Source organism: Plecotus auritus (genome assembly GCF_963455305.1).
Source record: "Plecotus auritus genome assembly, chromosome: 6".
NCBI lineage: Eukaryota > Metazoa > Chordata > Mammalia > Chiroptera > Vespertilionidae > Plecotus > Plecotus auritus.
Genome location: NC_137773.1, coordinates 83076006 through 83100913, shown reverse-complemented (window position 1 = coordinate 83100913; position 24908 = coordinate 83076006). Strand labels below are relative to the sequence as shown.

Here is a 24908-nt window from a genome sequence, read left to right as displayed (position 1 = left end):
CAGCATGAGCTTTCCTGGTGGGGGTGGGTGGGGACCCTGAACTTGTTGGCAAGAACTCACAAGGCCAGGCCTGGCTGCTGTGTGTCTGCTGCCATAAGATGTGGGGCTCCTGACATGGTTTCTATGGGGCCTGGGTTCTAAAACTGTGGAAATGTGCATATTGAGCCAGCACCCTTATTACTTGGCTGGAAAAAGTGGGGTGCTTGTATGTAGATGGATGGGTGGCTGGGCAGGTGAATGGATGAGTAGGGGGGGTGACAGAGGGATGGAAGATGGGATGGATGGATGGATGGATGGATGGATGGATGGATGGAAGAGTGAATAGATGGACAGACGGATAGATGTATGTATGTGTGTATGAATGAATGGATGTATGGATGGACAGACAGATGGATGCAAACCCTGCAGGTTTAGACACGAAGATCATGAGGAACTGTGGCAAAATCCATCTGAAGAGAACCAAGATAGACCGTCTGATGAACAGGCTGGTGATCCTGGTGAGCTGCCTGAGCCCCAGCCTGGGGGTTGGGAGGACACAGAAGAGGGAAGGGAAAGGTCCCCATAGACAGAGCCCTGGCTGTCATTTATCAGGCCTCAGTTTCCTGCCTCTGCAAAATGTGCGGTCTGATCCTACAGATAGGTCTGTGGGCCAAAGACTCTGCTTAGAATCATGCTACGTAAAAAACGTCTTTATAAAATAAATGTTGATCCTGACATTTTTCCAAATCCACAGGAGATAATAAAATGCTCACCTACCCTCCATGGACATTTATTTAACAACTAGAGGCCCAGTGCACAAAATTTGTGCACGGGTGTGTGTGTGTGTGTGTGTCCCTCAGCCCAGCCTGCACCCTCTCCAATCTGGACTGCTGGCTCCCAATTGCTTGCCTGCCTGCCTGCCTGATTGCCCCTAACCGCTTCTGCCTGCCAGCCTGATCACCCCCTAACCACTCCCCTACCAGCCTGATTGATGCCTAACTGCTCCCCTGCCAGCCAGATTGCCCCTAATTGCCCTCCCCTGCCGGCCTGGTCACCCCCAACTGCCCTCCCCTGCAGGCCTGGTCACCCCCAACTGCCCTCCCCTGCAGGCCTGGTTGCCCCCAACTGCCCTCCCCTGCAGGCCTGGTCGCTCCCAACTGCCTTCCCCTGCCGGCCATCTTGTGGCGGCCATCTTTGACCACTTGGGGGCAGCCATCTTGTGTGTTGGAGTGATGGTCAATTTGCATATTACCTCTTTATTATATAGGAATTCTCAACTCTTTGCCTAATCAATTTTATCTTTATTTTTTAAAATACATTTTTATTGATTTCAGAGAGGAAGGGAGAGGGAGAGAGAGATAGAAACATCAATGATGAGAGAGAATCATTGATCGGCTGCCTCCTGCATGCCCCCTACTGGGGATTGAGCCTGCAACCCCAGGCATGTGCCCTGACCAGGAATCACACTGTGACCTCCTGGGTCATAGGTCAATGCTCAACCACTGAGGGCTTCCATTGCTTTTTAGAGAGAATGGAAGGGAGGGAGGGAGGGAGGGAGGAAGGGAGAGGGAAGGAGGGAGAGAGAGGGAGAGAGAGAGAGAGAGAGAGAGAGAGAGATCATGTGAGAGCTACACATTGACTGGTTGCCTCCAACAAGTGCCTCACACCCTGACCAAGGTGGGGATTGAACCTGCAACCCAGGAACGTGCTCTTGACTGGGAATCAAACCCGAGACTCTTTAGTGCCTGGGCCAACCCTCTAACCACTGAGCCATGCCAGCCAGGGCTCAACTTTATCTTTTTTAAAATTACTGTAATATAATTTTTAAAATAGCAGCCACAAAACCCCTGCAAGTCCCCCCTCCCATCCCGGGACTGCCAGCCACCTGCCCCCAGCCCCACTTCCCCATCCTGATGGCAGAACTGGGGCGGGGGGGGCTTCTCATTTTCTGTTTGTCTTTTACGCTGGCTGTGTCCCTGTTGGCTAGTCGCTGGGATGTCTCAGTGCTGGGTCCCTCCACATGCTCCACCATCTCCTGTTTGCTGAGCAGATCTTCATGTCCCTGGTGCTGATCTCTGTGGCTTTGACCTTGGGCTTCTGGAACAAGGTGAAGGAATTCAAGGCCAAGCACCACTATGTGTCTGAGAAGCTCATGTATAGTGTGACCACCGAGTCTTTCTTCACCTTCTGGGGCTTCCTCATTCTACTCAGCGTCATGGTGCCCATGGCTATGTTCATCACGTGAGTCCCTGGGGCTCCTCCCGACCCACTGCTCAGCCAGAGAGAAGGGGGAGCTTGGGTGGGCTATGGGCCAGGCCTGACCCAGAGTGTGTTTGCAGAATCGAATTCATCTACCTGGGGAACAGCATCTTCATCAACTGGGACATGCAGATGTACTACACGCCCCAGAACATGCCTGCCAAAGCCCGAAGCACCAGCCTCAGCGACCAGCTGGGTCAGGTGGAGTACATCTTCTCGGACAAGACAGGCACGCTCACACAGAACATCATGGCCTTCAAGAAGTGCTGCATCAACGGCATTGTCTACGGTGGGGCCTTGCCCTGACGTGTCCCTTCCCCACGGCGCTGCCCAGCAAGGACTGACCTTTGGGTGCAGGGGAGCCCTGGGGAACTGCAATCACCAGGAGACCTGAGTGGGTCTCAGGGTCCACTGACCTGCCCCAGCCTGGGCCCCACCCCCAGCACACCTACCCAGATCTGAAGCTCAGAACTGCAGCCAAAGGCATCCTCTTTGGGGGTCAGCAAGCGATTCCTGTAACAGGCCAGCAAGTTAATATACATATTTATTTAATCCTCAACTGAAGAAATTCTTTCCATTGCTTTTTTAAAAAATATATATTGTATTGATTTTTTACAGAGAGGAAGGGGGCGGGATAGAGAGTTAGAAACATCGATGAGAGAGAAATATCGATCAGCTGCCTCCTGCACACCCCCTACTGGGGATGTGCCCACAACCAAGGTACATGCCCTGGAATCGAACCCGGGACCCTTGAGTCTACAGGCCGACGCTCTAGCCACTGAGCCAAACCGGCCAGGACTTTCCATTGCTTTTTAGAGAGAGTGGAAGGGAAGGGGAGGGGGAGAGAGAGAGTGAGAGTGAAACATGGATGTGAGAAACATTGACTGGTTGTCTCCTGCATGCACCCCAACCAGGCTGGGATTGAACCTGCAACCCAGTTATGTGCCCTTGGCCCGGAATCAGACCCATGACCCTTCAGTGCTCGGGCAGACGCTCTAACCATTGAGCACACCAGTCAGGGTCAGCAAGTCACTATTTTTAGCTTCCCCCACTGCACCGTCTCTGTGGAGACTCAGCTCAGCCCTTGTCCCCGGAAGGCAGCCTCTGCTGTGTGTGGATGCTGAGCTTCGAATGTCATAGTGGTTTACGTGTCACGAAATAGTATTACCTTGGTTTTCACAAACCTCTGACGTGGATTCTGCCGTTTGAAATTCATAGCATCTTCACTTGTCACAAAATAGCGTATTTTGCTTCTGATTGTCACAAACTTTACTGAGGACACCAGTTCTGAATTTCATAGCATTTTCATGTTTCATGAGACAATATTCTTCTTTCAGTTTCCCTCCAACCAGTGAGAAATGTGAAAACTCTTTATTTTTATCATTATTATTTTAAAAATATATTTTATTGATTTTTCACAGAGAGGAAGGGAGAGGGATAGAGAGTTAGAAACATCAATGAGAGAGAAACATCGATCAGCTGTCTCTTGCACACTCCCTACTGGTAATGTGCCCGCAACCAAGGTACATGCCCTTGACCAGAATCGAACCTGGGACCCTTCAGTCCGCAGGCGGATGCTCTATCCACTGAGCCAAACCAGTTAGGGCCGAAAACTCTTTTTAGCTTGCAGGCCACAGAAACGCTGCTAATGGTGCCGAGCGAAGTTCGCCAGCCCCTGGTCTAGTTTTTAACCAGGGGACAAGGTTTAGAGCAAGAGCTGACAGAGGACCCACTGAAGAATAATTTGTGCAGCAGGCAGTCATCAGTATGAGAAATGGAAATGCCACCTGACCCTGAGCCAGGGTCGGAGGTGGGTGATAGAGAGCAGTGGGGTCTGTGGTAAGTGGCATCAACAGGGCTGGTTTCTCTCATGTTGCTTTCTCTGTTTTTCTTCTCTCTCGAGTGTTTCTGGGACCAGACTTTTATTTGAAATCATCCACTTTTTCAAAGTAGTCAGCCAAGTTTTATAAACCACCATGAATAGTTCAAACAAGATGTGCTCCATGGGGCCGCATCCCTCTCCGGACAGTCTTTCTAAGACCCCCCGGAGCCCTGGCTGGTTGCTCGGTGGTTAGAGCATCAGCCTTTGGACTGAAGGGTGGCAGATTGGATTCCAGTCAAGGGCACATACCTCGGTGGCAGGTCCCTCAGCCCCCGTAGGGGCACGTGTGGGAGGCAACCAATTGATGTGTCTCTCTCACATTGATGTTTCTCTCTCTCTATGTCTCCCCTCCCTTCCACTCGCTCTAAAAATAAATGGAAAAAATATCCTTGGGTGAGGATTAACAACATCAAAAAGATTCCCCCAGGAGATGGGGCCCCATCTTTCCCTCCTTTGTGCAGAAGACAAAGCTGAGGCTGGGGGTCCTTTGTTGTTTAGGGTTCAGAGTCCAGACCCTAGGAAGACTGGCATTGGGGGTGGGGACTGTGGGACCCTAAGCTGTCTGGGGTGCTGAGGCCTGAAGCAGGGTCTTTCCCCAGGCCCAGACGAGGAGGAGACCCCACATAAGGTGAGTGCTGGCCCTGTAGCACTGGATGGTGGGGGCGGGGGGGCGGGTGGTCGGGCAGTGACCTACCTAGAACCGGCTTGTCCCCCACCCTAGGAGAACCCTTACCTCTGGAACAAATTTGCAGATGGGAAGCTGCTCTTCCAAAATGCGAGGCTCCTGAGTGTTGTGTGTGGCAACAAGGACACAATGGTGCAGGAGTTCTGGCGCCTGCTGGCCATCTGCCACACGGTGATGGTGCAGGAGAAAGGCAGTGAGTGGGTTGTGGGCCGCCCAGCCTGTGAGAGTGCTCAGACCCTGGGCTCCTGCAGGGTCTTCTGGTCTTAGAGGTTGTCCAGTCCACCCCCCAGGGCTCCTGTCATCCAGCCTAGAGCGTTCTCAGGCCTGTGTCCCAAGCTCCACCTCCTCTGGACCTAGCGGGTGTCCAAGCCCGGGGCTCGAGATCTGTTACTGAACTGGGTGGGGAAGGTCATCTGGCCTGGGACGCAAGTATCCACCTCCTTTTATTTGGCTTAGAGGTTGTACCGGCCCAAGAGACCATTGTCTTGTCAATATCTGGTGAGCACCCACTGTATCCACTCGGTCCCCTGGGCTACAGAGAAGGAAGGGGAACCTGCCGCAGATGGGTGGTGTGTCCCCAAAAGACAACAGGCTCTCAGTGAATGTGCTCCCCCAGCCCACTCCCATGGTCCCCTTCCCCACCAGACGAGCTGTTGTACCAGGCAGCGTCCCCTGATGAGGAGGCCCTGGTCACAGCGGCCCGGAATTTCGGCTATGTGTTCATGGCGCGCACGCAGGACAGCATCACGGTGACGGAGCTCGGGGAGGAGCGGGTGTACCAGGTCCTGGCCATGATGGACTTCAACAGCATCCGAAAGCGCATGTCTGTGCTGGGTGAGCACCCTCAGCCCGGGGATGGAGGTGGGCAGGAAGGGGAGTGCTTATCGACAGCCGAGCCTCTCCCTCCACAGTCCGAAAGCCCGAGGGCTCCATCTACCTCTACACCAAAGGCGCAGACACTGTCATCTTTGATCGCTTGTATAAGAAGGGCTTGACAGAGGGGACCACGGAAGAGGCCTTAACGGTGAGTCCCTGTGGGAAGGGAGGGAGGGTGGAGGGGTAGAGGAGGGAAGCAGAGGAGGAGGATGTGCAGAGAAATTGCTCAGGTGTCCAGGGTGCTCATGAACACACAGGTAGGGAGGAGCTGAACCCCAAGCTACACCTGCACAGGGCGGGCATTTTTTTGTAAGTCATACGAGGCTTCTCTCTGGTTAGGCTTTGGCCCTGGATACTGACCCCCGTTCCCAGCCAGGCCTGGGTTCCGGGACACAGGCACCCTTCCTGCCCCAAATGTTCTGTCTCTGCGGATGAAGCCCAAACCCCTCAGCCAAGCTTTCGAAGCCGTGTCTTTGTGCTTCCTGCTGACCTCTCTGGGCTGGCTCTTCTTGCCCTCCAGGGTGTTTCCCAGGATGCTAGTTTCCGGCTTGCAGTTTTCCTCATGCTCAGGTGATGCCCCAGGACCTTTGCACACAGTGTTCCCTCTGCTTGGACGCCTTCCTCTACTCTGTCACTCAGGAACTTTTGGTCCTCAGGGCTCTGCCACCTCCAGGTCCCCACCTCCAGGGAGACTTTCCTACCTGACACTAACATGGGGCTGTCATGTCATGCCAGGTTACCCCTCTCTGGCCCAGCCCTGACCTTTTGGGGTTCCCTAAGGGCTTTGCTGGGTCCCCAGCATAGGGCCCGGGGGAGTGTTTATGCAAAGAATGCCCTGAGTTCCTCACTCAGGGCTTCTTAGAGTGCCCTGCTCTGCAAGGATGGGGAGTCCGGGGTAGGTGGCTGGTCTCTCACTAAGAACTGAGGAAGTGCAGTCAGAACAATGGCCCAGAGCCCAGGAGCTCGGCAAGATGGCTTGGTTCAACTGCCCCATGGAACGGATAGGTAAACTGAGGCACGAGAGGAGCAAAGGCTTGAGTGGAGCTTCTGATGACCAGGGAGCCCCTGTCATAGCCAAGCCCAACCTCTGAGGCCCATCTCCAGTCAAGAGCAAAAGCAAGACCTGGGGCCCCCCACTGGGGCAGAAAGCCTGGGAGATGGGGAAGTAGGAGGGAAGTAAGGAGCCCATAGATACCTTTCTTGGGGCCACCCAGTCCCCAGGGCATCCCCGGATCTCTGTGTCCTCTGGTGGGGGTTGGGGGGGGTGCTGGAGACCCACAGGATTCTTTCCGTTCCCTCTCCACCCCCAGAGCCCCTTGAAAAATGAGGCAGCGTGGGGAGCACATTCCTAAGGCAGGGTTCAGAGGCGGGGGTCAAGGGCTGTGGGAGCCCTGGCTGGGGAGGGGTCTGGCAGGGCTGCACTGAGCATCTTCGGGGATAGTTAGAAATTGCCGCACAGCGTGTAGGGAGATCTGGAGACAGAATAGAACTGGACCTCTTGGGGGGTTGAAACCGCATCTAGGGAGCATGGCAGCACGTGATCCCAGCCCCCTCTGGGGAGGACAGACTGTGGGGGGATCAAGGTTTGGGGAGCCCAGGCAAAGAGAGAGGTGCTGAGACAGGGGCTGACTGGACAAGTGCCGGGGAGGCAGGGTGGTGACAGGGTGGCGCCTGCCTGCCGGGTGGCCCCCAGTCCTTTGCCCAGCAGACCCTGCGCACGCTGTGCCTGGCCTACAAACAGGTAGATGAGGACACATACCAGGAGTGGTGCCAGCGGCACCAGGAAGCCAGCATCCTTCTTCAGAACCGGGCCCGAGCCCTGCACCAAGTGTACGAGGAGATGGAGCAGAACCTCCAGGTGGGCGTGGCAGGGAGGTGAGGGGGCTCCAGCTTCCTGGTTCCAGCCCTGTGGGTCCCCAGATCTCCCACCGCTGCCTGGATAGCTGAGTCCCTGCTCAGTCTCTTCCCTGTGCCCCCACCTCCACCCCCAGCTGCTGGGAGCCACAGCCATTGAAGACAGGCTCCAGGATGGCATCCTTGAAACCATCCAGTGTCTCAAGCAAGGAAACATCAAAGTGTGGGTACTCACAGGAGATAAGCAAGGTAGGTCCCAGGGCAGCTATCCCCAGCAGGGAGAGAAGGGAGATGGGTGGGAGAGAAGGGAGGGAGAGAAGGGAGATGGGTGGGAGAGAAGGGAGATGGGTGGGAGAGAAGGGAGATGGGAGGGAGAGGAGGGAGATGGGTGGGAGAGAAGGGAGATGGGTGGGAGAAAAGGGAGATGGGAGGGAGAGGAGGGAGATGGGTGGGAGAGGAGGGAGATGGGTGGGAGAGAAGGTAGAGAAGGGAGATGGGTGGGAGAGAAGGGAGATGGGTGGGAGAGGAGGGAGATGGGTGGGAGAGAAGGGAGAGAAGGGAGATGGGTGGGAGAGAAGGGAGATGGGAGGGAGAGAAGGGAGATGGGTGGGAGAGAAGGGAGATGGGTGGGAGAGAAGGGAGATGGGAGGGAGAGAAGGGAGATGGGTGGGAGAGAAGGGAGATGGGAGGGAGAGAAGGGAGATGGGAGGGAGAGAAGGGAGATGGGTGGGAGAGAAGGGAGATGGGAGGGAGAGAAGGGAGATGGGTGGGAGAGAAGGGAGATGGGTGGGAGAGAAGGGAGATGGGTGGGAGAGAAGGGAGAGAAGGGAGATGGGTGGGAGAGAAGGGAGATGGGAGGGAGAGAAGGGAGATGGGTGGGAGAGAAGGGAGAGAAGGGAGATGGGAGGGAGAGAAGGGAGATGGGTGGGAGAGAAGGGAGATGGGAGGGAGAGAAGGGAGATGGGTGGGAGAGAAGGGAGATGGGAGGGAGAGAAGGGAGATGGGAGGGAGAGAAGGGAGATGGGAGGGAGAGAAGGGAGATGGGAGGGAGAGGAGGGAGATGGGTGGGAGAGAAGGGAGAGAAGGGAGATGGGAGGGAGAGAAGGGAGATGGGAGGGAGAGAAGGGAGATGGGTGGGAGAGAAGGGAGATGGGTGGGAGAGAAGGGAGATGGGTGGGAGAGAAGGGAGAGAAGGGAGATGGGTGGGAGAGAAGGGAGATGGGAGGGAGAGAAGGAGAGAAGGGAGATGGGAGGGAGAGAAGGGAGATGGGTGGGAGAGAAGGGAGAGAAGGGAGATGGGGGGGAGAGAAGGGAGATGGGTGGGAGAGAAGGGAGATGGGAGGGAGAGAAGGGAGATGGGTGGGAGAGAAGGGAGATGGGAGGGAGAGAAGGGAGATGGGAGGGAGAGAAGGGAGATGGGTGGGAGAGAAGGGAGATGGGAGGGAGAGGAGGGAGATGGGTGGGAGAGAAGGGAGAGAAGGGAGATGGAGGGAGAGAGGGAGAGGAGGGAGGGAGGGAGAGAAGGGAGATGGGTGGGAGAAGGGAGATGGGAGGGAGAGAAGGGAGATGGGTGGAGAGAAGGGAGATGGGAGGGAGAGAAGGGAGATGGGAGGGAGAGAAGGGAGATGGGTGGGAGAGAAGGGAGATGGGAGGGAGAGGAGGGAGATGGGTGAGAGAGGAGGGAGATGGTGGGAGAAAGGGAGAGAAGGGAGATGGGTGGGAGAGAAGGGAGATGGGTGGGAGAGGAGGGAGATGGGTGGGAGAGAAGGGAGGATGGGTGGGAGAGAAGGGAGATGGGAGGGAGAGAAGGGAGATGGGAGGGAGAGAAGGGAGATGGGTGGGAGAGAAGGGAGATGGGTGGGAGAGAAGGAGATGGGAGGGAGAGAAGGGAGATGGGTGGGAGAGAAGGGAGATGGGAGGGAGAGAAGGGAGATGGGAGGAGAGAAGGGAGATGGGTGGGAGAGAAGGGAGATGGGAGGGAGAGAAGGGAGATGGGTGGGAGAGAAGGGAGATGGGTGGGAGAGAAGGGAGATGGGTGGAGAGAAGGGAGAAGGGAGATGGGTGGGAGAGAAGGGAGATGGGTGGGAGAGAAGGGAGAGAAGGGAGATGGGAGGGAGAGAAGGGAGATGGGTGGGAGAGAAGGGAGATGGGAGGGAGAGAAGGGAGATGGGTGGGAGAGAAGGGAGATGGGTGGGAGAGAAGGGAGAGAAGGGAGATGGGAGGGAGAGAAGGGAGATGGGAGGGAGAGAAGGGAGATGGGAGGGAGAGAAGGGAGATGGGTGGGAGAGAAGGGAGATGGGAGGGAGAGAAGGGAGATGGGTGGGAGAGAAGGGAGATGGGAGGGAGAGAAGGGAGATGGGAGGGAGAGAAGGGAGATGGGTGGGAGAGAAGGGAGATGGGAGGGAGAGGAGGGAGATGGGTGAGAGAGGAGGGAGATGGGTGGGAGAGAAGGGAGAGAAGGGAGATGGGTGGGAGAGAAGGGAGATGGGTGGGAGAGGAGGGAGATGGGTGGGAGAGAAGGGAGATGGGTGGGAGAGAAGGGAGATGGGAGGGAGAGAAGGAGATGGGAGGGAGAGAAGGGAGATGGGTGGGAGAGAAGGGAGATGGGTGGGAGAGGAGGGAGATGGGTGGGAGAGAAGGAGATGGGTGGGAGAGAGGGAGATGGGAGGGAGAGAAGGGAGATGGGAGGGAGAGAAGGGAGATGGGAGGGAGAGAAGGGAGATGGGTGGGAGAGAAGGGAGATGGGTGGGAGAGAAGGGAGATGGGAGGGAGAGAAGGGAGATGGGAGGGAGAGAAGGGAGATGGGTGGGAGAGAAGGGAGATGGGAGGGAGAGAAGGGAGATGGGTGGGAGAGAAGGGAGATGGGTGGGAGAGAAGGGAGATGGGTGGGAGAGAAGGAGAGAAGGGAGATGGGTGGGAGAGAAGGGAGATGGGTGGGAGAGAAGGGAGAGAAGGGAGATGGGAGGAGAGAAGGGAGATGGTGGGAGAGAAGGGAGATGGGAGGGAGAGAAGGGAGATGGGTGGGAGAGAAGGGAGATGGGTGGGAGAGAAGGGAGAGAAGGGAGATGGGAGGGAGAAGGGAGATGGGAGGGAGAAGGAGATGGGAGGGAGAGAAGGGAGATGGGTGGGAGAGAAGGGAGATGGGAGGGAGAGAAGGGAGATGGGTGGAGAGAAGGGAGATGGGAGGGAGAGAAGGGAGATGGGAGGGAGAGAAGGGAGATGGGTGGGAGAGAAGGAGATGGGAGGAGAGAGGGAGATGGGTGGGAGAGGAGGGAGATGGGTGGGAGACAAGGGAGAGGGGATGGGAGAGAAGGGAGATGGGTGGGAGAGGAGGGAGATGGGTGGGAGAGAAGGGAGATGGGTGGGAGAGAAGGGAGATGGGAGGGAGAGAAGGGAGATGGGAGGGAGAGAAGGGAGATGGTGGGAGAGAAGGGAGATGGTGGGAGAGAAGGAGATGGAGGGAGAGAAGGGAGATGGGTGGGAGAGAAGGGAGATGGGAGGGAGAGAAGGGAGATGGGAGGGAGAGAAGGGAGATGGGTGGGAGAGAAGGGAGATGGGAGGGAGAGAAGGGAGATGGGTGGGAGAGAAGGGAGATGGGTGGGAGAGAAGGGAGATGGTGGGAAGGAGAGAAGGGAGATGGGTGGGAGAGAAGGGAGATGGGTGGGAGAGAAGGGAGAGAAGGGAGATGGGAGGGAGAGAAGGGAGATGGGTGGAGAGAGAAGGGAGAGAAGGGAGATGGGTGGGAGAGAAGGGAGATGGGTGGGAGAGAAGGAGATGGGAGGGAGAGAAGGGAGATGGGTGGGAGAGAAGGGAGATGGGAGGGAGAGAAGGGAGATGGGAGGGAGAGAAGGGAGATGGGTGGGAGAGAAGGGAGATGGGAGGGAGAGGAGGGAGATGCGGTCGGGAGAGGAGGGAGATGGGTGGGAGAGAAGGGAGAGAAGGGAGATGGGAGGAGAGAAGGGAGATGGGAGGGAGAGAAGGGAGATGGGTGGGAGAGAAGGGAGATGGGAGAGAGAGAAGGGAGATGGGTGGGAGAGAAGGGAGAATGGGAGGGAGAGAAGGGAGATGGGAGGGAGAGAAGGGAGATGGGTGGGAGAGGAGATGGGAGGGAGAGAGGGAGAGGAGAGGAGGGAGAGATGGGTGGAGAGAAGGGAGAGAAGGGAGATGGGTGGGAGAGAAGGAGAAGGGAGGGAGAGAAGGGAGATGGGTGGGAGAGAAGCGAGATGGGAGGGAGAGAAGGGCAGATGGGTGGGAGAGAAGGGAGATGGTAGGAGAGAAGGAGAGAAGGGAGATGGGAGGGAGAGAAGGGAGATGGGAGGGAGAGAAGGGAGATGGGTGGGAGAGAAGGAGATGGAGGAGAGAAGGATGGGAGAGAGGAGATGGAGAGAGAGAAGGAGAGAAGGGAGATGGGAGAGAAGGGAGATGGGAGGGAGAGAAGGGAGATGGGTGGGAGAGAAGGAGAGAGAGAGAAGGGAGATGGGTGGGAGAGAAGGGAGATGGGAGGGAGAGAAGGGAGATGGAGGAGAGAAGGGAGATGGGTGGGAGAGAAGGGAGATGGGAGGGAGAGGAGGGAGATGGGTGGGAGAGGAGGGAGATGGGTGGGAGAGGAAGGGAGATGGGTGAGAGAAGGGAGATGGAGGGAGAGAAGGGAGATGGGAGGGAGAGAAGGGAGATGGGTGGAGAAGGGAGATGGGAGGGAGAGAAGGGAGATGGGTGGGAGAGAAGGAGATGGGTGGGAGAGAAGGAGAGATGGGAGGAGAGAAGGGAGATGGGAGGGAGAGAAGGGAGATGGGAGGGAGAGAAGGGAGATGGGTGGGAGAGAAGGGAGATGGAGGGAGAGAAGGGAGATGGGTGGGAGAGAAGGGAGATGGGAGGGAGAGAAGGGAGATGGGAGGGAGAGAAGGGAGATGGGTGGGAGAGAAGGGAGATGGAGGGAGAGGAAGGGAGATGGGTGGGAGAGAGGGAGATGGGTGGGAAGAGAAGGGAGATGGGTGGGAGAGAAGGGAGATGGGTGGAGAGAAGGGAGATGGGAGGAGAGAAGGGAGATGGGTGGGAGAGAAGGGAGATGGGAGGGAGAGAAGGGAGATGGGAGGGAGAGAAGGGAGATGGGTGGGAGAGAAGGGAGATGGGTGGGAGAGAAGGAGATGGGAGGGAGAGAAGGGAGATGGGTGGGAGAGAAGGAGGAGAGAAGGAGATGGGAGGAGAGAAGGGAGATGGGTGGAGAGGAGATGGAGGAGAGAAGGAGATGGTGGGAGAGAAGGGAGATGGGTGGGAGAGAAGGAGATGGGTGGGAGAGAAGGGAGAGAAGGGAGATGGGTGGGAGAGAAGGGAGATGGGTGGGAGGAAGGGAGAGAAGGAGATGGAGGGAGAGAAGGGAGATGGGGGAGAGAAGGGAGAGAAGGAGATGGGTGGGAGAGAAGGGAGATGGGAGGGAGAAGGGAGATGGGAGGGAGAGAAGGGAGATGGGTGGGAGAGAAGGGAGATGGGAGGGAGAGAAGGGAGATGGGAGGGAGAGAAGGGAGATGGGTGGGAGAGAAGGGAGATGGGAGGGAGAGGAGGGAGATGGGTGGGAGAGGAGGGAGATGGGTGGGAGAGAAGGGAGAGAAGGGAGATGGGAGGGAGAGAAGGGAGATGGGAGGGAGAGAAGGGAGATGGGTGGGAGAGAAGGGAGATGGGAGAGAGAGAAGGGAGATGGGTGGGAGAGAAGGGAGATGGGAGGGAGAGAAGGGAGATGGGAGGGAGAGAAGGGAGATGGGTGGGAGAGAAGGGAGATGGGAGGGAGAGGAGGGAGATGGGTGGGAGAGGAGGGAGATGGGTGGGAGAGAAGGGAGAGAAGGGAGATGGGTGGGAGAGAAGGGAGATGGGAGGGAGAGAAGGGAGATGGGTGGGAGAGAAGGGAGATGGGAGGGAGAGAAGGGAGATGGGTGGGAGAGAAGGGAGATGGGTGGGAGAGAAGGGAGAGAAGGGAGATGGGTGGGAGAGAAGGGAGATGGGTGGGAGAGAAGGGAGATGGGAGGGAGAGAAGGGAGATGGGTGGGAGAGAAGGGAGATGGGAGGGAGAGAAGGGAGATGGGAGGGAGAGAAGGGAGATGGGTGGGAGAGAAGGGAGATGGGAGGGAGAGAAGGGAGATGGGTGGGAGAGGAGGGAGATGGGTGGGAGAGAAGGGAGAGAAGGGAGATGGGAGGGAGAGAAGGGAGATGGGAGGGAGAGAAGGGAGATGGGTGGGAGAGAAGGGAGATGGGAGAGAGAGAAGGGAGATGGGTGGGAGAGAAGGGAGATGGGAGGGAGAGAAGGGAGATGGGAGGGAGAGAAGGGAGATGGGTGGGAGAGAAGGGAGATGGGAGGGAGAGGAGGGAGATGGGTGGGAGAGGAGGGAGATGGGTGGGAGAGAAGGGAGAGAAGGGAGATGGGTGGGAGAGAAGGGAGATGGGAGGGAGAGAAGGGAGATGGGTGGGAGAGAAGGGAGATGGGAGGGAGAGAAGGGAGATGGGTGGGAGAGAAGGGAGATGGGAGGGAGAGAAGGGAGATGGGAGGGAGAGAAGGGAGATGGGTGGGAGAGAAGGGAGATGGGAGGGAGAGGAGGGAGATGGGTGGGAGAGGAGGGAGATGGGTGGGAGAGAAGGGAGAGAAGGGAGATGGGTGGGAGAGAAGGGAGATGGGAGGGAGAGAAGGGAGATGGGAGGGAGAGAAGGGAGATGGGTGGGAGAGAAGGGAGATGGGTGGGAGAGAAGGGAGATGGGAGGGAGAGAAGGGAGATGGGTGGGAGAGAAGGGAGATGGGTGGGAGAGAAGGGAGATGGGAGGGAGAGAAGGGAGATGGGAGGGAGAGAAGGGAGATGTGTGGGAGAGAAGGGAGAGAAGGGAGATGGGAGGGAGAGAAGGGAGATGGGAGGGAGAGAAGGGAGATGGGAGGGAGAGAAGGGAGATGGGTGGGAGAGAAGGGAGATGGGTGGGAGAGAAGGGAGAGAAGGGAGATGGGTGGGAGAGAAGGGAGATGGGTGGGATAGAAGGGAGAGAAGGGAGATGGGAGGGAGAGAAGGGAGATGGGTGGGAGAGAAGGGAGATGGGTGGGAGAGAAGGGAGATGGGTGGGAGAGAATGGAGATGGGAGGGAGAGAAGGGAGATGGGAAGGAGAGAAGGGAGATGGGTGGGAGAGAAGGGAGATGGGTGGGAGAGGAGGGAGATGGGTGGGAGAGGAGGGAGATGGGTGGGAGAGGAGGGAGATGGGTGGGAGAGAAGGGAGATGGGTGGGAGATATCGCATCTGTGTCCCAAGCCTCACCATCAGCCTGTTCCACTTGTATGGGTTCAGCCCTGCAGCCCACCTTGTTCTGGGAAAGGGAGAAATAGGGTGATCAGAACTGGTGGGGGTCTCCCAGCCACCTCCCTCAGATGGGTGGCCCTTTGCCAAGAACTTATGGAGTATTTGGCCCTCATGGCAACACCATGAGTTGGAAACTGGTTACTCATGCATGGGAGATGGGCCCTGTGAGTTCAGAGACCGCAGGGCACTTGCTGGAGGTTGCCCAGCCACTTAGAAAAAAGCTGGCATGGAACTTCAGGTCCTTTGGCCCTGGAGCCCTGAATCTACCCCACCCCACTGCAGGTTCTCTGGGACCCCACTAGGCATGGGTGACAGCAGGGCCACATTAGCACTTTTGTAGCAGGAGGCACATACACACGAAAGATTGAAAATGACCATTTACAGCTATGCTGGAATAAAGACAAATGTCCAGGCTGGAATACATTCACTTTTTTTCTTCTGATTTTAAAAGAAATTAAGTCATTTTTGTGAGTTCCTAAAAGTGTCTGTGGGCTCTAGGCATGATATATCTAATGATCCCTGGCCCCAGACTCACTTCCCTCTATTAGCCCAGCCCCAGCCAGTCAGCCAGAGTGCAGGCCCCTTTGATCAGAGCTGCAGCCAAAGTCTCAGGGTTGGCTCGCATTGGACGGCCTGGGTCACATGCCCTCCACTGAACCAATCACGGTTGCTAGGGGGTGGGGCAGGGTGGGCATGGCCCTGGGCAGGGGGCTGCCTGGGTCTGAGTGAGGCTGGTTTACAGAGACTGCGGTGAATATCAGCTTTGCCTGCCAACTGCTGTCCGAAGACATGCTCATTCTGGAGGAGAAGGAGATAGTGTAAGGAGTGGGAGTGGGGGTGGACGAGCTGGTGGGAGCAGGGTGAGGGGGGGCGGTCGGGACATCCATGGCTCAGATGTGGCCCTGGGGTCTGCAGAATGTCCTCAGCCTCCACCTGGCTGGATTCCCAGAGGGGGAAACTGAGGCACAGCTGGGGAGGGGATGGAAGGAAGCTTGTGCCCGACGTGGCTGAGCCCCAGTGGGTCTCTGCAGTCAGATCCTGGAGGCCTACTGGGAGAGCAACAACAACCTGCTGAGTGGCAAGGGGTCTCTGAAGAACTGGTTCCTGCCACAGGTCAAAACGGCCATGGTCATTAACGGAGAGTTCCTGGTCAGTGTCAGCTCAGGGCTAACTGTGGGGCCTCCGGCGCGTGGGAGGGGGCTGGGAGGAGCAGCAGACTGGGCGATGGGGTGGACTATTGGAAAAGCCAAAGTGAATGTTACACCAAGAGATGATTCTCAGGGACTGGAGCCATGAGGTCAAGTCTAGCCTGGGGTTGGGGCAGGGGGCAGGAGGAGTGGCCAGTTGGGGTGTTCATGAAGGGAAGGGGTGCAGGCAGAGTGATGCGCCCCTCCCCCCACTTCCCTGCTGGCCAGGACCAGCTGCTGCTGTCCCTGAGCAAGGATTCCCAGGTGCTCGTCGAAAATGTGGACATGGACGTGGAGGAGTCCCGGCAGGAGCCAGGTGAGCAGAGGGCAGACGTCCTGCAGGCCAGGCGCATCTCTCTGATGTGGCAGACCCTTGGGATCCAGCTGAGGTGCCCGGGGCTGGTGCCAAAGAACAAGCACTCCAACACTCATGAGAGCCCTGAGGTGCGGCGGGAGCGGGCCTTCGTGGAACTGGCCTCGAGGTGCCAAGCGGTCATCTGCTGCCGGGTGACACCCAAGCAGAAGGCCTTGATGGTGGCGCTGGTCAAGAAATACCGGAACGTGGTGACCCTGGCCATCGGGGATGGCGTCAATGATGTCAACATGATCAAGAGTGGGTGGTGGGCACCCGGCCCGGGGGGGAGGCCTGTGGTGGGCTGGGGGTGGCCCAGGGCCAACAGGCTGCGTGTGTCCCCGCAGCTGCGGACATTGGCGTAGGGCTGGCGGGCCAGGAGGGCATGCAGGTGGTGCAGAACAGCGACTACATGCTGGCCCAGTTCCGCTTCCTGAGGCGGCTGCTGCTGGTGCACGGGCGCTGGTCCTACATGCGAGTGTGCAAGTTCCTGCGCTACTTCATCTACAAGACGCTGGCCAGCATGATGGTTCAGATCTGGTTCGCTTTCTACAGTGGCTTCACGGCCCAGGTGCGCTGGCGGGAACAGCCCTTTGGGGATTCTCTGGGATGCGGAGCCCTTCTCATGGCTCCAGGAGGGCAGCAGGCTCACTCACACCCTGGGGTCCTGTGGGGCAGGGCTTGCCTGAGGTCGCAGGGCAATGCAACCTTTTCCCTGGCTGCATCCATACAAGTATGGAGTCCGGATAGAGGTAGGGCATCGTTCCTGCCCAGCTGTGTGCCCAACAGTTTCCGGGATATTTGACAGATTTGAGCTGTGAAGCCAGGCAGGGCAGCTTCTCCAAAGGTAGATCTTTCTAGGGGAGACAGGATAAGCTTGAGCCCCAGAGAAGAGAAGATTGTGGGGGCTGGGTCTCTGACTTCAAGACTCTCAACAGTAGCATGGTGAGGAACAGATGTGCCTCTGGAACCTCAGAAGAGTCATAGAGAGATGATTTCCCCTGTGTGTAAGGACATTGTCTGAATATAGATGGCCGTGACAGGGAATCAGCTCCTTGTCATTGATACCATGGCATTTGAGAGGGAGCTTTACAGAGGCACCCTGGATAACTATATGTTGTTTGTTTTACTGTTTTGTTTCTAGATATTTTATTCTCTTAGATGCTGCTGTACATGGGATTGTTTTCTTAATGCCCTTTGGGGATTGCTCATTGCCGGTGTGTAGAAACACAGATGGTTTTTCTGTATGTTGATATGTGCCCTGTAAATTGGCTGAATTCCTTTATTGGCTCCAGGAGGTTTCTGGTGGCTCCTTTGGGGTTTTCTGCATGTCATCTGACAATAGAGATAGTTTTCCTTCTTCCTCTTCAATGTGGATGCCTTTTATTTCCTTTCCTTACCTACTTGCTCTGGCTGGAACTCCCAGTGAGATGGTGCGGGCTGGCATCCTTGTCTTGTTCCTGAGCTTAGGGAGGACAGTGTTCTGTCTTTCTACATTTGCTAACTAGAGTTTTTCTGTAGGAAGAACCAACCATTTCTCTCCCTCATTTATTTATGGAATTATTTACTTTTATTATTTTTTTTTAGATATATTTTTATTGATTTCAGAGAGGAAGGGAGAGGGAGAGAGAGATGATGACAAAGAATCATTGATCAGCTGCCTCCTGCATCAGTGATGACAGAGAATCATTGATCGGCTGCCTCCTGCACGCCCCCTACTGGGGATCGGGCCTGCAACCCAGGCATGTGCCCTTGACAGGAATCGAACCCAGGACCCTTCAGTCCACAGGCTGATGCTCTATCCACTGAGCCAAACCAGCTAGGGCTGAAATTCATTTTTATCAGTATGGACCCATGGACATTTATTTGTCTGTATATTTTATTGCTCCATTTTCCCCCGATTTGTCCTTTTGACATGGGCCTGCTTTTATCTGAGCATATCTTCACTTTCTGGCACTACAAGAGGTTCCAGGCTCATTTTGTTTTTCCTCTGCCCCAACCCTGGAATCAGCCACTCCCATAGGAACCCTGGTTCTTTTCATTAGAGAATGGTAGTTAGACCCCAAGAGCGAAGTGCTTGGTGTGCTCATTGATGCTGGGGTGCTATTCCCCTCTGAGCAGACAGAGCTAGGAAATGTACACACTAACCCACGGATAGACACACATCTCTATGTCTTTTTCTATTTCTATGTCTGTTTATCTATTTTTTAAAAATCCTCACCTGAGGATATTTTTCCATTGATTTTTAGAGAATAGAAGAGAGAGGGAAAGACAGAGAGAAATATCAATGTGAGATAAACACATTGATTGGTTGCCTCCTGCATGCGCCCTGACCAGGGCCCCAGGCTGGGAGGAACCTGCAACCAAGGTACGTGCCCTTGACCAGAATCTAACCTGGGACCCTTTGGTCTGCAGGCCGATGCTCCATTCACTGAGCCAAACCAGCTAGGGCTATGTCTGTCTATCTATCATCTATCTTGTGTGTATTAAAACACTATGAGTTCACACTGATATCTCTGATTCCAGTCCCACAGAACAAGGCTCACCTTAGCCTTTTTCAGGTATTCATTAATGACTCTTGTCCAGCAGTGAAACATTTGAGCCTTGTAAAATTATTGATCATTACTTATTTGCTCACTTGAAGAATGCACATAAAATGGCTTTTGGAACTGAAACCCACCCATATCCTTTTAAAAAATATATTTTTTAATTGATTTCAGAAAGGGAGAGAGAGAGATAGAAACAGGAATGATGAGAGAATCATTGATCAGCTGCCTCCTGCATGCCTACTACTGGGGGTCAAACCTTCAACCCCAGCATGTGCCCTTGACCAGAATAGAACCCAGGACCTTTCAGTCCACAGGCGGCTGCTCTATCCACTGAGCCAAACCAGCAAGGGCTGAAACCCATATCCTTTAACTGAACTAGATTCTTGCATTGGGAAAGGAGCTGGGCTCATTGTCTGTGGGGTCTCTTCCAAGTCTTTCACCCATCCATCAGTGACTCCATAAATCTAAAATGACCAAAAACCACATTCTTTAGTCATTTTCCCTCCTGTAGCTCTTTATGGAAGCCCTCCAATGAAAACAAATACTCAAAAGCACTGTTTTAAAAGAATTAAACCCTGTTTTTCCTCTTTGCCTTTTACCTTCCAGAATCACTTAACCCAACCCTTGATTATAAGGAATTTTCTTACTCACCTGGAATCCTCCACAGGTGCTGAGCTACCTTGGGTGGGTCTCCTCAGGTGAAGAGCATATCTGTTTCTGGACATTTGGCATCTGAAGGCTGACCACTGACCACATTCTCTCCTCCCTCCCCCACCCTAGCCTCTGTATGAAGGCTGGTTCCTGGTGCTTTTCAATCTGCTGTACACCAGCCTCCCAGTTCTGTACATTGGGCTCTTCGAGCAGGTAAGCAGGCTGAGGACTTGCCTCCTTCCCTGTAGATACTCCTGTCTCTGCCACACCTTCTGCCCCGGGGGTCTGGGGTGGGATGTGGGCAGGGCTCCTAGACCACTACCATATAACTGTTCCCACCGGAGCTCAACCCAATAGGGGGTGAAGTCCTTTTGCCCAGCTACCCCCGCCCTTTTGGGACCACTCCCAAATCTCAGTCCCACTGTCTGCCCAACAGTGGGGAGGGGGTCAGAAAAGATGGTTCTCTGGTTTGCCCTGCCCTCCTCCCTGAGAGGGTCTGGCTAAGTGATCCAGAATAGGTGGTCCAGTAGAATGTTTAGGATGATGGAAGTGTCTCATGCCTGTGCTGTCCAGGTGGGAGCCACCAGCCACAGGTGGCTAATGATGGGCACTTGAGGCATGCCTGGTGTGACCTGAAGAACGAGACTTCCATTTCGTTTTTTAAAAAAGTTTTAAAACTGTGGCAAAACACCAATAACAAAATTCTTTATCTCACCATTCTCACGCACATGGTTCAGGCGTCCCGAGAACAGCCCAGCATGTGCATGTTGCTGTGCAACCAACTTCTAGAATCCCTCCAACTGCACCCCCCACCCCCGCCCCCGCAGGATGTGAGTGCTGAGCAGAGCCTGGAGCTGCCCCAGTTGTACATTGCTGGCCAGAAGGATGAGCTATTCAACTACTGGGTCTTCCTCCAAGCCATCGTCCATGGCATGGCCACTTCCCTGGTCAACTTCTTCATGACCCTGTGGATCAGTCATGACACAGCTGGGCCCCTCAGTGACTATCAGTCTTTTGCCGTGGTCGTGTCCCTGTCGGGCCTGCTGTCCATCACCATGGAGGTAGGCCAGGCTGCTGCCCACCCCACCCCTGGTGGGAACTTGGACACAGACCATGAAGGTCTTATCACCTGGTGACCCTTCCTGAAAGGCCTTAGCAGGTGCCCCTTGAACCTGGGGGCTTGGTTCCCCACCCTCCTCTACGTAGCCTTGCCTGGTGTTCCGGCCCCCATGGCTTAACCCTCCTTTCCCGTTCAGGTCATCCTCATCATCAAGTACTGGACGGTCCTGACTGTGCTGGCCATCTTCTTCAGCATCTGCTTCTACGTGGTGACAACTTGGGCAAGCCAGAGCTTCTGGCTCTTCACTATCTCCCCCAAGACCTTCCCCTTTCTGTGTGAGCTCCCCCACCCCCACCCCGCAGCAGGGAATAGGGTGACAGCCCTGGAAATGGGTGGGGCCTGTGTCTTTAGAGAATTTGCACAAAGGCATTCTGGGGGTGAAGGTGAGGAAGGAGGTGGGGTGTCTGGAAGAGGGGGCACCAAGCAGGCTCTGGGGAGGCTTCACCCTGGGCCAGGCTGTGACTCTGCCCTGTCACCAGATGCTGACCGCAACGTGCTGTCCTACCCCTCCATCCTGCTGGTGGTCCTGCTGAATGTGTCATTAAACACCCTGCCCAGACTGGCCTTGCGTATCATTTATCAAGCCCTCAAGAAGCCACACTCCAAGGTGAGGGTGGCTGGGGTCCCCCCCCCTGGGACCCATCAACCAGAGCTGGTGCTGGGAGCAGGGATTCCAAGGAGATACGGAGCTGGGGGTAAAGGGTTGGAGACCCAGATGCATACACAATGCCCTCAGGAGGGGCAAATAGTAGGCCCCAGGAGCTTAGGAAGGAAACCATACTTCCTGGGATGGATGCAGCCAGCCTGGTTCCAGCAGTGACATGGTCAGACTTCCACCATGAATTATCTAGGACTTGGGGTTGAGATTACAGAAGTGACCTGGAAAAGGTTTAGGCAAAAAGGGGAACTTAGAAACACCCCAAGTGTCCATCGATAGATGAATGGATAAACATAGTGTGGTTCATCCACCCAGTAGAATACTATTCAGCCTTTAAAAACAAGGAAATTCTGACCCCTGTTACAATGTAGATGAACCTTGAGGACATTATGCTCAGTGAGATAAGCCAGTCACAAAGGGCAAATACTGTGTGATTCCACTCATAAGAGGTCCCTAGAGGGTTAGATTTATGGACAGAAAGTAGATGGAGGGAGCCAGGGGCTGGGGGAACTCGATTTTAATGGGGACAGAAGGTCAGTTTGGGAAGATGAAGTTCTGGAGATGGAAGTGATAGTTGCATAACAATGTTAATGTGCTTAATGCCACTGAGATGTACACTTAAAAATGGTTAAAATGGTACATTTTATGTCTATTTTACCACAAATGAAAAAATGTGTATGTGGGGGCGGGGATGTACTGGCTCAAGTAACAAAAAACTAGAAGGACCAGTTGCAGCTGGGCTGGGCTGGAGAACTGACTGAAATAGTGGACCAAGATATGGCCACAGACCTGCTATGTTCTGCCACACAGGCTGGAGACACGGCTGCCCCATGGTTAACCTCTCTCAGCTTTGCCATACGAGGGCACTTAAGGCACCTGATCGCTGATCTAGAGTTAAGTCCCAGGGAAGGACTGTGATTGGCTGGTCCAAAGTTAGGTCCTAGGGAGAACTGTAGTTGGGTAGGGAAGAGCCTGGCCAATGAATGGTGACCATGGGTTATGAATGGCCCCCACTGGGAGCAGGTGACCGAGAGTGTTCAACAGAGTAGGGGAGCCTGATGACCCTTGCTTGCCCCTTTGCTCTGCAGGAGGAGGAGGAGAAGGCTGAGGAGATCACCGCAGAGCCTCTGCCCTACCTTTGCCGGCAGTCACGTGCCCGGCGCTCTAGCTATGCCTTCTCCCACCGGGAAGGCTACGCAGACCTCATCACACAGGGCACAAGTTTGCGGAGGTCACCAGGGGTCAATAGCAACACTCTGGCTGGTCACACAATCCCATCAAGGAGTCACCCTCGCACCAGAAGAAGATGTCATTCTTGGGGAGGAAGAGGCACCAGCACTGCGGGAAGGTGTGCCCCGAGGACACGCAGCCCACCCCCTCGATGAGCTCCTCGTTTACTGTGGAGGAGCAGCTCTCTTTCACCAAAACGTGGCTCCCTCCACAAACTGGCAGTCTGGTTCTTTCCACGAGAAATTACCAATGAAGCAGGCCGGCCCATATTCTCCTGAGACTCTGCCACCAACCAGGGAGAGGCCACCATCCCCCAGAGAAAGCCAGATGCCCCTTTCTAAGAGCCAGCCATGGCCTTCAGGCCAGTCATTTCTTAAAAAAATATTTTTTTGTTTATTTTGCAGAGAGGAAGGGAGAGGTATGGAGAGTCAGAAACTTCAATGGGAGAGAAACATTGATCAGCTGCCTCCCACACATCCCCCCATTCGGGATTGAGCCGCAACCAAGGTACATGACCTTGACTGGAATCAAACCCGGGACTCTTCAGTTCGTGGACCAACGCTCTATCCACTGAGCCAAACCAGCTAGGGCCAGGCCAGTCATGTTTAAAAGAGAACCAGCCAGCATCTGTGGAGGAGGAGAGAGAATCATCCACAAATAGAGAACCTTCGGAGGTGGCGCCCTCGCCCTCGAGAGGCAGCCATCACCCATGGAGAGCCTGCCAGTGCCTCGTGGGAACCAAGTCCCACCCGTTCTGGTGGGGCAGCCACCCCTGCCTCAGAGGAACAGTAATTCCCGGGCTCAGGAAACGTCAGCCTCAGGAAACGTCAGCCGGCAAGCATGAGGCACCCTCCCCACCATGAAAGGGCTTCACATCCTTTTCTTTTTCTAATAAACCAGGGTCCGTCTGACCCCAGGGCTCCTGAGGTCACTCTTTTCCTGTGCTTCTTTCTGCGATGCATCCTGGAAGGCCTTCCTGGTTTTAAAAATCAAAACACGCTAGTGGCCAGATGGAAGATTTGCAGGAAAAGCTTTGTTTTGTTGTTGTTGAGGATATTTTTTTCATTCATTTTTAGAAAGAGTGGAAGGAGTGGAGGGAGGGCGGGAGGGAGAGAGAAACATCCCTGTGAGAGAGACACATCAATTGGTTGCCCCCTGCCCCTGCCCCAGGGGCTGGGCAGGGATTGAACCTGCAACCTGGGCACAATACCCTTGACCTGGAATTGACCCGTGACCCTCCAGTGTGCAGGCCAGTGTTCTAACCACTGAGCATGCTAGCCAGGGCAGTTAAGCTTGTTTTATTTATTTGTTTATTTTCCCTCCTTCACCCTGGGGTAGATTATGTAGATAAAACTTTATTGCTCTCAAAATGGAGAAATGTGCTGAGCAGATTCTGCTTACCAGTCCTGGCTCCCTGGCTGCTGCCTGCTGGCCCCTCCCAGGGCAGTTGATAAGGTCCAATTCTGGCACCAACCCAGCCTATTCCCCTACCAGGCTGCCCTGCTGCTTTCTTCCCTTCAAATAGACCACCTTACAATTCAAGCTCCAGAAAGCAATGGGCACTGATGCCTCAGATGCAAGTCCCAACAGGATCTTTGTTGTCAGGCTTGGTGGCTCAAAGGCCTTGAGTTTTTCTCTGATTCTTTAAGGTTCCCACAGAAGGTGGCGCCCTATGGGGTTGAGGGCTCAGGGATGGCTGTGGCCATGGAATAGGGCAGGGTTTGCACCGAAGAGGACTGGGCTGGGTGAGGTAGACTTCCTCCTCCCTGGTCCCCTCTGTTCCTCCCCATTTTCATGGTGGGTGAGCCCCTTTCCTCCCCCTCCTGCACCCCGCCACCTCCACACTGTCAGCCAACACACACGCCCAGGTGAGTGACTAGAAAATAATTTATTGGAGAAAAACAAAACAACAAATCCAGCACAGCAATGGTTAACAATGAAGATGATTCTTTTTTTTTTTTGTTTTTTTACTTTTAAGCCTGTCGCCTGAGGGTGGGGTGAAGAGGGCTTCTGTCCCCTCTAGCATTGGGAGGGACTTTGGATGACCCCAGTAATGTCTCCCCTGAAAACAGCCCTAGTGTCCAGTCTTGATTGAACACTCAGGGCTCTCTCTCACCCCTAGCTGAGGGAATCCACCCAAAGACCAACCCGTGGGATGGGGGTGGGGTGGGGTGGGGGCAGCAGTGGTCTGCGGGGGCCACAAGAAGGAGCCCAAAGATCTGATGGGCTGGTGTGGCTAATACTGCTGTGGGCAGAGAATGTGAAATGGCCCACATTCCAGCTGACGCAGGGGCTGGGTGGCA

General features: G+C 55.2%; 1 protein-coding gene across 1 annotated transcript in view; it reads left to right on the top strand.

The window, feature by feature from the left end:
• ATP8B3 (ATPase phospholipid transporting 8B3) overlaps positions 1–24318 on the top strand; it is a gene marked incomplete at both ends in the record, with an annotated part of 30141 nt that extends 5823 nt beyond the window's left edge. Inside the window, 21 exon segments of the mRNA XM_080675419.1 lie at positions 409–497; positions 2030–2220; positions 2319–2527; positions 4726–4748; positions 4842–4998; positions 5451–5639; positions 5717–5829; positions 7375–7539; positions 7673–7784; positions 15601–15676; positions 15890–16007; positions 16274–16658; positions 16745–17085; positions 17087–17149; positions 19727–19810; positions 20425–20658; positions 20854–20992; positions 21197–21324; positions 22464–22652; positions 22655–22803; positions 24255–24318. Coding sequence (XP_080531545.1) covers positions 409–497; positions 2030–2220; positions 2319–2527; positions 4726–4748; positions 4842–4998; positions 5451–5639; positions 5717–5829; positions 7375–7539; positions 7673–7784; positions 15601–15676; positions 15890–16007; positions 16274–16658; positions 16745–17085; positions 17087–17149; positions 19727–19810; positions 20425–20658; positions 20854–20992; positions 21197–21324; positions 22464–22652; positions 22655–22803; positions 24255–24318 — 3218 coding nt within the window.
• Between the last annotated feature and the right edge of the window lie 590 nt (positions 24319–24908).